We start from the raw sequence: 12,691 nt of genomic DNA, 5'->3' as shown, positions 1-12,691 counted from the left end.
AGAGGTGGTGACACAGATGGTTGGGTCTGGGCTGATCTTGCTGGTGAGGTCTGACTGTCAGCTCTGTGCTGGCAGGTGCTGTCCCCTCCACAGTCAGCTTCCCCATCCCTCTGGTAAGGTCCCACAGGGCAAGGCTCACATGGGGACAGCACTGGGCACTGGTGGTCTGGGTACCTCAGGGAGGACAGAGCAGTTCAGAGGGGCTGCTGCTAATGCCCAGATGCACCCCTGCCCATCCAGCTCCACGAGTGGAATTGCATGCACACTCTGCACCTGCCACGGGTTTCTGGGTCCTCCAGCCCCCTCCCCTACAGCAGCCCTCCAGCATGGTGCAGGTTCTGCCCCCATGCAGACATGAGGAACCCACCTCCTCACCCCCAGGCCCTCCCTGAATTGACCCTTTCCCACCTCGTCTCCTACAGGATGGACACGGAAGGGCAGTAGAGGCAAAGGCCTTTCCCCATACGATACAGCCAGCACGCGGGCCCAGGCCGGGGCCTCAGGGAGCCATGGAGAGCTTCATGGAGTCCCTCAACAGGCTGAAGGAAGTCCACGAGAAGGAGGTCCTGGGTGAGTGGCTGGGCTGGGAGAGGTCCCCGCAGCCCTCACCTGGACCAATGGCCCCATGGGCTGGGGGCAGGCTGGGTGCTACTGTCACCTCCAATTCTCAACAAACCTGGGGATCCTGTCTTTCTGGCCCAGGAATGGGAGTTCTGACCCGAGGCCCAAAGCTGTGAGTAGTCAGACGCCCAGCCTGGACCCAGACCCAGACGTGGGTGTCACCCTTGTGCTGGGCATCCTCAGACCATGGCCCTGATGTGGCCCGAGGGGAGGGCACATACAAGGGGCACCACCAGCACCTCACAGCCACCTGCCACACCCAGCTCCAAGGGCGTCCATGCCATGTTCTCCCAAAGGGTCAGCCCACAGTGGGGTGTAAATGTCAGGCCTGGCCACGAGAGCTGAAAATCCCTGGCCTCATGGACCCCTCACCCAGCGTGGGTGCCCAGGGCCTCCCAGAGTGAGAAGTGAGCTCCACGTCTAGGGATAGGAGCTCAGGGCTCCTGAGGCCCATCAGGAACATCGTGGGGCGTTGAGCTGAAATTTTTCTCTTCCCTTTAGAACATGCCTCAGATCCACACCCCTGTCCAATCCCCCCACCAGAGAAAGGGCCGCAGCCCCTCTATTCACCCCACTCCAGGGCCAGGGCCGGCCCCTCCTGAGGACTTTCCAGGAATCCCACCTGGAGATCCAAAGGGCCTGGCTACTTCCTGAACAACCAAGAGAGGCGTAGCTGCTGGTAGAGACCCCCACATCCACCCCCAACCCCTAGCTAGCCCGGCCCAAGCTGGGTCACAAAGATGGGGAGAGGGTGGTCTGATGAGGTCTGCCCCCAAAGCCCATCTCATTTCAAACAGCTGCACCCTCCAAAAAAGCCCCTCTCGGTTCCTCTGCCCTTCCCAGCTTTAGGATCCCTACCAACCTCCAGAGTGATACCAGAGCCAGAGACCGCAGGAGAAGGGGAGATGCTTGGCCCAGACATGGGGCCTCAGACAGCCATGGAGACTGGGCGGAAGCTAAGCCCCAGCCACCCGGGCAGCAGGGCAGACAGGGAGCCCACTTAGGAGGTGGGCAAGGGTCTGGAGAGGACCCTGCATGGCAGCCAGGGACAGGAGATGTCACCCCATGTCTCTGCCCAGGCCCCTCTGCAGGAGGGCTGCAAGGGGAGGGAGTGACTGGGCCTGACCTTTGCCCCTCTCTGCTCCGCCAGGCCTGCAGAACAAGCTTCTGGAACTGAACTCAGAGAGATGCCGGTGAGTCAGGCCAGGCTCGCCCAGTGAGAAACACGAGCGGAGACAGCCACTCTCCACGGGGGCCACGCTGCTCACTCCACCCCTGAAGCCCCAGGGCACCAGCACTGCTACCATCCCCTGATGCAGAAGGGGAAACTGAGGCTTGGAGTGGGGGGATGAGTGAGTTCCTCATCCAAGGTCACATGGCAAGTAGGTGGTGAGCCAGGACTAGACCCTGGGTGCGTCAGCCTCAAGGGGCTGAGCAAGCCCCTCCACTCGGGGCATCCCAGCCACCACTAGGGTCAGGATCAGAATATTGATCATACCATCCACATGAGGCCTGGGACACGGGCCCGTGTGATGGCGTGATGGCCTGCAGGCAGCTCCCTATGCCCCCACCTCACAGGCTGGGCTGTGGGTCTGCATGTGCTACAGTGCTGAAGTGGCACACAGGAAGACAGAAGTCACCAAGTGTCACAAATGACCAAGATTAGGAGCGCTTGGTTAGGCACTCCCCTCGTAGCGCCCCACTTCAGGGGCAGGTCCCCACAGTGAGGCACACCCAGCAGGGCCAGGCCCTAAGCTGAGGCTGCCGACATAGCTGGGCCTCAGGCTGGACCACAGTGACAGCATGTGGCTTCCCAGGCAGAGCAGGACCCTGCCTCGGCTGTCTCCCACCACAGGGATGCTCAGAGGATCGAGGAGCTCTTCGCCAAGAACCACCAGCTCAGGGAGCAGCAGAAAGCGCTGAAGGAGAACCTGCGGGTGCTGGAGAACAGGTGAGTCCAGCAGGGCACCCAGCAGCACGTTCGGGATTGGTGGGCTCCAGGGAGGGTCGCTCAGAGAATGAGTTTGGGAAACTCCAGGTAAAGGAAACCAGGCAGGTATCTCCACTGCAGGACTTCTCAGAGCCTTAAGTAAATTGTATTTTCAAGATTCCTTCCCAAACTCAATTGAGTATGGAACACATAGCCCACAGGGTGGGGACAGATCTGGGTTCCGCAGAACAGTTTGAGAAAGGCAGGGGCACACCTTGGCACTGGGGCAGTGAGGGGCCCAGCCCCTCCGCTGGCCTCAGTTTCCCCCTTCAGAGTGGCCTCTCACCTCCCCCGCCCCCGCAGGCTGCGGGCTGGCCTGTGCGACCGTTGCATGGTCACCCAGGAGCTGGCCAGGAAGAAGCAGCAGGAGTTTGAGAGCTCCCACCTGCAGAGTCTGCAGCACATCTTCACGCTCAGTGAGCACACCTGCGGGGCAGGTGTCGGGCCCGTCCAGCTCAACACAGGGTCGGGGAGGAGGGGGGCGGCAGTCAGCCCTGCCCCACTGGGGAGCACCTCTCACCCCCCTTTGAGGACAAGTGGTGCCAAGACCCCAGCTGGGCCTGACACGTCCTCACTCCTCGTCGTCTGGGCTGGGGACGTCCCTGCTCTCTCGGGGCTGCAGCCTCTTCCTTCTGTGATGAGGAGGGGTCCCACAGAGTCCTGAGGTCCTACTGGTCCTCCTGATGATGAAGCAGAAGCCCCCCCTTCCTTGGGGGAAGCCCCAGGGACAAGCTTCACTATCTACCACAGTCTAGCACTATCTACTGAGAGACAGCCAAGCATCCACTCACACGGAAAGCACTTATGGGGCACCTGGGCCAAGCGCTGGGGACACCGCAGGCAGCAAGACAAGGAGGGGCTTCCCTGGGGCTGGGACACCCCCCATCCCTCCCCCGGCTGCTTCACTAACCAGTGCCTTTTGCAGCCAACAAGATGAGCGGGCTAAAAGCAGAGAACAAGGCCTTGAGAGAGGAGGTGAAGAGGCTTCAGGGCCTGGAGTGAGTGGGGAAGGGTGGCTGGCCCAGCACATATCCATGGTGGAATCACAGGCGATGTCAGGACAGCTGCATCCTCCCGGGTCACCCGGGTATCCCTGCAGAGGTGGCGTGGCCCCGGGGAGTGCCCTGGCATCTTGATCCTCCCTGGGGCACTGCCCTCCCTCACCCTCCCCATCTTTGTCTCCACTCCAGAGACAGGCCCAAGCTCCTGGCCGGGGAGGGCACCTCGGACCCCACCTCACCCCTGCTGCGCCCCTCTCTCAGCAGCTGCAAGGCCATCACTGAAAAACCACAAGGGGTCCACGAGGAGGCTGAGGAAGGCCACCCAGGCACAGGTCCACGAGGAGAAGGTGCTGTGGGGGACGGAGAGGTTGGGAGGCTGGGCACCTACAGGACCATGGAGCCCTCTGGCCAGGCGGCTGAGCCCCCTGCCCCCTGGAGCATCTCCTAAGCTCTCCCGTCCACTGCTCCTCCTACAGAAAAGCCAGTGGGCTACCAGACCTCTCCAGTGGCCAAGATCTCCCCAGGTGCCAACCTGCCTGAGCCACGGACCCCAGACATGGTGAGAGGGAGGGGCCCTGAGCCCACCACACTGGGCTGGGACAACCCAGGCAGGAGGCTGGCAGCACTGTGCCCGAGCCTCACACTGACTGTGCCCATCCTCCAATGCTGGGCGGGGACCACTGAGCTGCATGTGACGTGGGTGGAGGCGAGGCTCAGAGTGGGTGGGTGATGGGTGACAAAGCAAGCACAGCCAGGACAGGAGCAGCCTCAGGCCAGGCGGTAGAGGGGAGCACCACCCTCACCCCGGCTGACCCACCCCTGCTACCCTGTGCAGAGCCCCCAGCGCATCTCCAACCAGCTGCACGGGACCATCGCCGTGGTGCGGCCTGGGTCCCGGGCCTGCCCAGCTGACCGCAGCTCTACCAATGGGACGCCCCCACCACCACCCACCAGAAGCAGCCCACCCAGCCCAATGTACGAACACAGCCTCCCCCTGGACAGGTGAGGGCCCTGACCCACCCCTGCTACCCTGTGCAGAGCCCCCAGCGCATCTCCAACCAGCTGCACGGGACCATTGCCGTGGTGCGGCCTGGGTCCCGGGCCTGCCCGGCTGACCGCAGCTCTACCAATGGGACGCCCCCACCACCACGCACCAGAAGCAGCCCACCCAGCCCAATGTACGAACACAGCCTCCCCCTGGACAGGTGAGGGCCCCCGCCACCACTGACAGCTGGAGTAGCCTCTGGTGAGCCCTCCATCTCAGATCTGGTCCCGCCATTGTGGTAGGGGCCCAGCGAACCAGGAGATCCTTCTGATTATCCCCCGGGGAGCCACTGCCCTTCCCTGGGTTGGCTTTTTCTGGGCACTCTGCCTGGAGCAAAGTTTCCACATGGACACCTCCTGAGTAGCCAGGCCTGGGGGGCATGGCGGCAGGAGATGGGTCCAAACTTGGAAGCCGTCTCAGAAGGGCCCACATGAAGCCTGCATCTCATGGTCTGAGAGTGAGCGGGCTGTGGGGGGTGGACAGGGGGACGGGGCACTCCAGGTGAAGAAGCAGATAGCTGACGCTCCTGCGAGGAGAACATCCTGCCAGGAAGAGGCGGAGGCCTCAGTTTCTCGGTCCCCCACGGTGCCCAGGCCCCCGGCCACTTTTGCCAGGAGGACAGCTCACTCAGCTGGTCACTTCTGACCCTTGGGCTTCTCCTCCCCAACAGCTTCCTGTGGGCCTCCCGTCCCTCCGCCACTACCTGCGAGTCCCTAAAGCACTCCCTCCAGGTTGACCGCCTCTGCCTCCTGAACCGCCACCTGCATCTGCACCTTCAGAGCCCCCGCAGCAGCCCCCTGGCCCCTGCTGCAGCCACCCACAGCCCCCAGCCCCAGGGCCTGAAGGCTGGGGAGGCAGAGGCCTGGGAGGAGCCTGCAGGCCTGCTGGGCCTGCCTAGTCCCCTGGGGAGCATGCAGGACCCGCAGCTGGAGGGCGCACTGCGGCTGCTTCTTGTGCAGCAGCAGCTGCGGGCACGGGCACTGGCAGGCAATGCCAGGCTGAGAGGCCCACTCACACCGGGGGAGATGCCACTCTCCCCATCAGTCGGCTCGGACTCTGAGGACCCCGAGAACAATGTGACTGGGGCAGCTCTGACCACAGCAACCCTGCCTGGAGGGCGGCACCCAAAGCCCGCAGGCCCCGGCAGCCCCACGAGGAGGGAAGCTGTGGCCACACAGAACTATGCCCCAGACAAGCCCTTAGACCTCTCAGAGCGGGGCCGGGGCCGGGACGCCCCCAAGCCTGCCAACCAGCCTGGGTCACTCAGCCCCACGACTGCCCACACTCCCAGCCCCGAGCCATCCCCCCAGGTGGGACCCCTGACTCACAGCCCCTGGGCACTCAGCAATGGCATCAAGGAGACCAGAGCACTGGAGCCCGAAGAGCCCCCCACTCCCACGGTAAGGAGCCTCGCCCTGGTCATGGGCTCAATCCCTGTCCTCCTCCTCCACGTCCCCCACTCAGGCCAGCACCCAGCCGGGCCTGGCTGTTCTCCTCCCTCTGCCCCACTAAGTTGGTTGCCAGGGAGAAAGCCTGGCTGCCTAGCTCACAGCAGGGGGGATGGCTGACCCTCCCGCTGCAGCCCCAGGTGGGGTCCCGCAGGCTGTGTCTGGGGCTGAGCTGGGAGCAGGATAACCCCCGAAATAAACTCAAGCCACTCGCTTGCCTCCCCCAGGATCCCTCACATCCCCTCCCAGGGCGCCACCCCAGGCTGTCCTCTCTAAGCAGGACAGGAGGTGAGGTCAGAGGGAGGCTACAGCCATCCCCCCACCCACAGAGGCCTGACGCCAGTGGCCCCCCAGGTACAGTGAGCACCCAGCGTCATGAAAATCCAGCCAGGAAGTGGGGCCATGCATAGTGGGGAAGGGGGTGTGATGGTCAGTGTCAGCTGGGGGCCCAGTCTTGGGGCCCAGCTCAGCCCATCGGCCTGACTGACTAAACCCTGGGTCTAGGGCTGGGTTCCTCCCCGCTTCAGACACAGAAAGGAGTCAAGGGCCAGGACTGGTGCTTCTCTGACCACACTGGTGGAGGGAGGAGCATGCTAGTGCAGAGGGCAGGCAGGCAGGCATGAGTTCGCCATCACGCAGTGACCAAACCAGGGAGGGCCCCCTGGCTGGCAGGGGCCTCGTGCAGAGGACACTGGAGACACTGGACCTGGCTTCAAACTCCACCTGCCTCTTATCAGCAGGTGCTCTAGGGCAGGTACTCAGCCCCTCTGTGTCTCAGTTTCTTCATCTGCAGAGTTGTTTCCACCCACCCTAGTCTGGCAGGCTCGGGAGAATTCCGGGGCCACCAGCCTGGCCTGACCCTATACCCTGCGTCCTTCAGAGCCCAGACAGGCCGAAACACAGAGGCCAGAGTCGGATGATCTAGATGAGCCAGACACCTCGGACAGTGAGGTGGGTGTCCCAGCCCCACACTCGGGTGGGGCCATCGCAGTAGGGCTGCTCAGGCTGGGGATGGGGGGCCTTCCTAGGCCTGACCACACCCCTTTCTGCCCAGGAGGGTCCCAGCTCCGAGGCGGGTGCCAAGCCAAGCATGCCAGGTGAGGGGCCCAGGTGTTTCTGCCCCAAGGAGCCCAGGCAGACCATGCAGCAGAAGAGGAAGCAGGCCTCAGACCCGGGGGGCAAAGGTATGGCCCGCAAGGGGAAGGTGGGGGAGCAGGGCGAGGGCAGTGCAGCACCAACTTCCCCATGCCACCCTGGCCCAGGGAAGCCAGAGGCGAAGCCTCAGACCTCTCCAGAACAAGCCCCTCAAGAGGGACCAGGGTCGGCCTGGGTGAATTCCGACTGTGTCGCCTGGACCAGGCCCCTTCAACACTGAGCCTCAGTGTCCCCACCTGAAAGAGGGGCTGATACCAGAGCTCGCATGTGATGTCAGTGGCGGAAGGGGTAGAAGGTCCTGAGCAGAGAGCTGAGGATGGTCTTCACCATCACCATCGTCCTGGGGAGGAAGGGGCACCCTGGTCCCCTGCGAAGGGAGGGGGTCCCTGGCAGTCTCTTGTACACCCTGAGAGAGCAGGAGAGGCCGAGGGCACATTCCCACTGGGGGAGTTGGGGGCTGCTCAAATGTTTGCCAAGGGCGGTATCTTTGGGCTCGGCTCTTCCGATAAGGCCAGCAGGAGCCTTGGCTGGTCCGAAGGCATCCGGACAACCTCCCACTTCCTGCTCTGGGCACAAGGGCAGCTCCGGCTGGGCGTCCAGGCACCTGAGAGAGTCTCTGACACCTAAGCTAACAGTCGTGCAGCCCTGGTGTTTGTCCCAGCAGCACCCGCAGTGGGAAAGGCTAGGCCATGGCCACCACAATGCACCATTGCGCCGGGAAGGCAGCATGACCTGGGTCTGCTCCGAGCCGCAGTGGAGGCCAGCACCCAGCCTCATTTCGAGGGACTTCCTGCTGTGCATGTGCAGGAAGTACTCTGGGTGGGGTGCAGTCCACCGGGATGCAAGGGTGTCACCCCCTGCCTCCTCACTGAGCCTAGCCAGCATCCCTTGTCCTCCCACCCGGGCCAGGGCTGGGGACGGCTGGCAGGGGCTCGCAGCAGGCGCTGGCACCCTGCAGGCAGCAATACACTGCCCCCACTACACCGCTGTGGCAGTCAGTGAGAACAGGGCCCTCGGCCAGCACATGCTGGACACCCACTCTGTGCAGGTCAGGGCACCACACAGCTCAGTGCCAGGACCCAGCACCCTGTGACTCATGCCCAGGGAGAGTGAGAAGCAGTGTACAGTCATTACTGCCTGTGGGCCTCACCACCCTGCCCAGCTGGCAGGATCATCACCGTTTGCAAATGGGGAAACTGAGGCTCAGAGAGGCGAGGTGACTTGCCCAAGGTCATGGGGCTGGTCCCTGAGGTCAGGATTCAAACCTCACCAGTCTGACCCAGAACCAGAGCTCACTGTGCATCAGAGACGGCCCAGGGCCCAGCATCTTGGCCCTCGCCTGTGGTCCCAGCCCAGCCCCCAGGGGCAGGTCCTCAGAGGCACACGGTGAGTGTCTCAGGGATTCTGAGAGCACTTCCCGTCAGCTCCCAGTTATCAGGCATTTTCCAGGCCCTCTGCAAGGCAGAGAGGGAGGTGCTGGGGTCAGGCCCTGTCTTCAGGGTCACACAGCTAGGGAGGGGGCCACCCTTCCACCACATTCTCAAGGTTTGCCCTCCAATCGGGTCACCCACTGCCATTAGGGACAAGGGCGGGCTCTCAGGTGCCAGCTCCCTGAGCCAAGATTGCCCACAAGGCCCTTGGCCACACTGTCATTTCGAGGGAGGACCCACCAGACTGCCTGACCCTCTGCTGTGCCTCTGACCTGACCTCGGTCCACTTCCCACAGCCTCCAAGAAGCCATCCCGAGGGAGAAGGAAACTAAGGGAGCCCCTAACAGCAGCTGAGGGGTCTGGGAGCCCCAGGGATGCCGAGGATCGCAGCCCCTCACCAGGCAACAGCAGCTGGGAGGAGACCTAGCCAGGCCAGCAAAGGGACACCACGGCTTATGGGGAGGCGGAGGTTGCGCCACCAAACCAACAGACAGCCCCGCACAGCTGCGTGGCCTGGGAAGGCTGAGACGGCTCTCTGGCTGGTGTTTCATCCCCTGCATCTGCACCGTCCTGGAAATGCCCTGCTGGCCCTGCTGTCGGAGTGAGCAGGACTGAAGCCATGTTGGGACCTAAAGCTGCCTGGTCTGCAGACGGGGGGAGGATTTTAAAAAGGACAGTTTTTTCCTCTCCACTCCCTCTTCCCATCCCCTGACTTTCTTATCTCGCTTGCTAAGTAGGAAAACAAGGCCAAGAAGCTAATTAGTACTTTGCAAAGCTAACAGTTCTTTCTTTGAGACTTGTAGAGTTTTGAGAAATGATCAAGGCCAATGACTGAAGCTGACCTTGGGCACCAGCCAAGTACACCTGCTCAAATCAAAATCTTGCAGGGTCCTGAGATAACAGCAAAGATGAGAACAGAAACCAGACGAGGCCTTCGTGAGACCTTGTACCTGACCCATAGAAACGGACCCCTCGTAGCTCACGTCTCCTGCTCTCCTGCTTTTCACCTCCCACATTCCATTCCATCAAGCCCTCCTTAAAGGACCCCTCAGTAAATCTAAGTCTTTGAGATGGGACAGCCTGCCATCTCCTTCAGCTGAATACATCTGCTTTTCTAACACCAACCATTTGACTTCTGAGTCTTTTTTTCTTTCCTTCTCAAGGGGGCGGGCAGCCGGACCTGAGCTTGGAAACACTGCCCTCCACCTTCAGCCCAGCATCTGCTCCCTTCGAGGGAGCAGGGACAGGGAGGTGGGGACTGCTCAGGCTCCAGCCAGCCCCCACCCTGCTGCACATGGGCAGCCTTCCTTTGGCAGTGCCCCCTCCCCATCTCTGTGATGCAACAACAGACCATCCCGGACCCCCGGCAGCCCTTTATGCCTGGCCACCTCTTCCTGACCCTTCCTCAATGGGCACCAAGCTCTGAGCAACGGTCTCGGGCGCCCCCTCGTGGCTTCCCGCCAAACAGGCATCTGCCAACAACAGTGGAGGGAGGCCAGTGGGCCGCGGTGCCCTCACAGACAGGATCCCAGACGCTGGGAGAATAAATAAGCAAAGGACAGGAGCAGCTGATGGTGCTGGGGGTCAACCAGGGACCAGGAGACCAGGAAACCACTCCCTCGCAGGGAGCAGAACAAAGACAGCTTCTCTGCTTGTTTTCTGAGTGTTAGTGGCACCAGGGTGTCCTCGGGGAAGGGCCTGGGGGGGGTGGGGGCAGTGACAGAGCATGTGCACCTGCCCTGGCCCAGAACCCCCTCCTCAAGGGCACGCTCCTGAGCCCTTTGCCCCAAGTCTGCCACCGACTGCTCTGCCATCAGTTCAGCCACAGGGCAGCTGGGCCAGGATTCCACCAGCAACGCTGGGAGCTGTCTGCTCCCTCAGCAGTGCCACCGTGAGAGGATGCACAGCACCTCTGAACTCCACGGGAGGAACTTAAGGAACAGATTCCTGGACCCTATTCACACCCACCAAACTGGGATCGTGGGGGTAGGCCTGGCAGTCTGTTTTAAGAAGCCCCTAGGAGTAACTGCCTATATGGGAAGTTTGAGAACCGCCCCTTCCAGGGCAAAGACAAAGGAACTGACACCTGTGGGCAAAGGTTAATGGTGCTGGATCAGGGTCCCATGGAGGCGAGATGGCATGGAGAGAAGCTGTCCCTGGGATGGTCAAGGAGGGTGGCATCTGAGACCCAAATCTGGGTTTTGAGGGATGAACAGGAGTGGGCTGAGGAGACACAGGTGTTCTGGGAAGTTCGCTAAGACCAGAACTCTAAGAAAGTAAACCAAAGGTCAGCAGAAGAGAAAGGGGGTGCCAGGCGGAGGCAACAACCAGGCAGTCAACCGAGGGCCAGGCCTGCAGTCAGGGCATGTGCTCTGCCATGCCCTCAGGGGTGTCCAGACAGAATCCTGCACCTGACACCCGGCAAGAGGTCAGGGTGGGGACCAAAGAAAAACTCAAGACCAAAAGTGAGCGAGGGCAGCCTCCCTGGCCAAGCTGGGGCAGGAGTGACCGTACGCGCCTGTAGGGACGACAGGACATGGGGCGATGGCCGGGCTGGGGTGACGCAGGCCTGGCTGGTGGGGGTGCACACTGCCTCCCACCTTGCTAACAGCAGCTGTCTGCCTGCTGGTCCGAAAGGCCAGAGCCACCGAATCCCTGAGAGGGAAGTCCGGGTGTGTGTGGAATCAGCCCGCTGTTAAAGGTCGCTTTGATTTCTCCAAACTCAAATATAACAAAAGCTGTGTGCTTCACACACGCTGGCCTGCAGGCTGGGGTTGGCTGCCGGCACCCAGTGAGGGAGTGCACCAACCCCGAGAAGGAAACCACTCACTCACTCCGTGTCCCTCCAGCCCCCGCAAAGCTTGACATGGGGCCAGCTGCCAAGCGGGGCCTGGCTCCACTAATGCAGAGGCCAGCATGGGCGAGGAGCCAGGTGCCCTTATCTCCCCCTCTGACCCCATCTCCTCTGTCAGCTGCCCCTACTCTGTCATGGTCCTCCTCCTGGGCAAGGACTGAGGGCCCCAGTGTACCTTGCCTTGCCCAACTCTCTACGATTCAAGTTGGCACCCCCATTTACAGATGGAGACACTGAAGCTCAGGGAGGTAATTTATTCGCCTGGGGTCGCCCCCAGGAAGTGGTAGAGCCGATGGAGCCTGGATCTGGGCTCTGACACCCCGGTGTCCTTCAGTCCTTCAATCTCAAACGCCACTCCCAGGGGCACCTGGCGGCACAGGCTTGGTCCCCACCGTACACCTGGGCCAAGCCCCGCGTTCTACCTGACGGGCAGCTGCCCACCTCCTTCCCAGGAACGACAGGGCCCTTGAAGGAGATTTGGAAAGGGATAGAGGACAAGACAGGGCCCTCGGCAAGCCAGCTTGCCACGGTAAAGGAAGGCGACAGAAGGGAGAAGTGGGTGGGGGCCTGCCCGGGAGCCAGGGGGTCCCGGGGGTGTAGGGGGGGCTTGCTCATCATGCATCTCCCACCAAGCAGGAGTCCCCCACCCCGGCGCCTGGCCCAGGAGCGGCCGGAGGGAGGCCCCCAGTGGGGCTGCGCTGCCCTGCCCGACCCAGTGTCATGCGACAGTACCCGCAGCGGAGCGGCCCCACTCAAAGATAAGGAAGCCCGCAGGCAGCCAACTGGACGGAGGGCGTGTGGGCTCCCCGCCGGCGGCACAAGTGGCTCGGGGGGCTCCAGAGGCCGCACCTGAGCACAATGGCAGGGGACCCGGGTGCAGAGAGTAAACTGAGGCCCGCCACAACGCTGGCTCAAGGCCACTTTGCTGCTGAGGGACGCCGGACTTTGCGATCCGGGCAGGTGCCTTCCCCCTTGGACCCTCGGTCTCTTCTTCGGTCGACGAGGGAGGCCGGGTGCACGCCCTTCCGGGGAGCGCGCGGCCCCTGGAGGGGGCACCATGCACACGAGGCGCCGCCCAGGCGGGAGGCGGCCAGACCCAGCTTCGGCCCGCCCAGACACACACAGCCGGGAAGGGAGAAGCGAGCCG

General features: G+C 62.5%; 1 protein-coding gene across 1 annotated transcript; it reads left to right on the top strand.

Moving 5' to 3' along the window:
* The first annotated feature begins 509 nt into the window (after positions 1-509).
* Positions 510-9,323, top strand: RBBP8NL (RBBP8 N-terminal like). Its single transcript, XM_008584509.1, has 13 exons — positions 510-570; positions 1,772-1,814; positions 2,477-2,572; positions 2,915-3,027; positions 3,537-3,609; positions 3,802-3,959; positions 4,089-4,171; positions 4,448-4,614; positions 5,328-6,057; positions 6,333-6,459; positions 6,986-7,056; positions 7,160-7,289; positions 8,987-9,323. Exons 1-13 carry the CDS (start codon positions 510-512, stop codon positions 9,115-9,117), a joined length of 1,983 nt encoding a protein of 660 aa, XP_008582731.1. The 3' UTR covers positions 9,118-9,323.
* Positions 9,324-12,691: the final 3,368 nt, after the last annotated feature.

This window comes from Galeopterus variegatus, unplaced genomic scaffold (assembly GCF_000696425.1).
Source record: "Galeopterus variegatus unplaced genomic scaffold, G_variegatus-3.0.2 Scaffold3285, whole genome shotgun sequence".
NCBI classification, from domain to species: domain Eukaryota; kingdom Metazoa; phylum Chordata; class Mammalia; order Dermoptera; family Cynocephalidae; genus Galeopterus; species Galeopterus variegatus.
The sequence above is the reverse complement of the archived record's forward strand: the minus strand, read 5'-3'. Positions and strand labels throughout refer to the sequence as shown.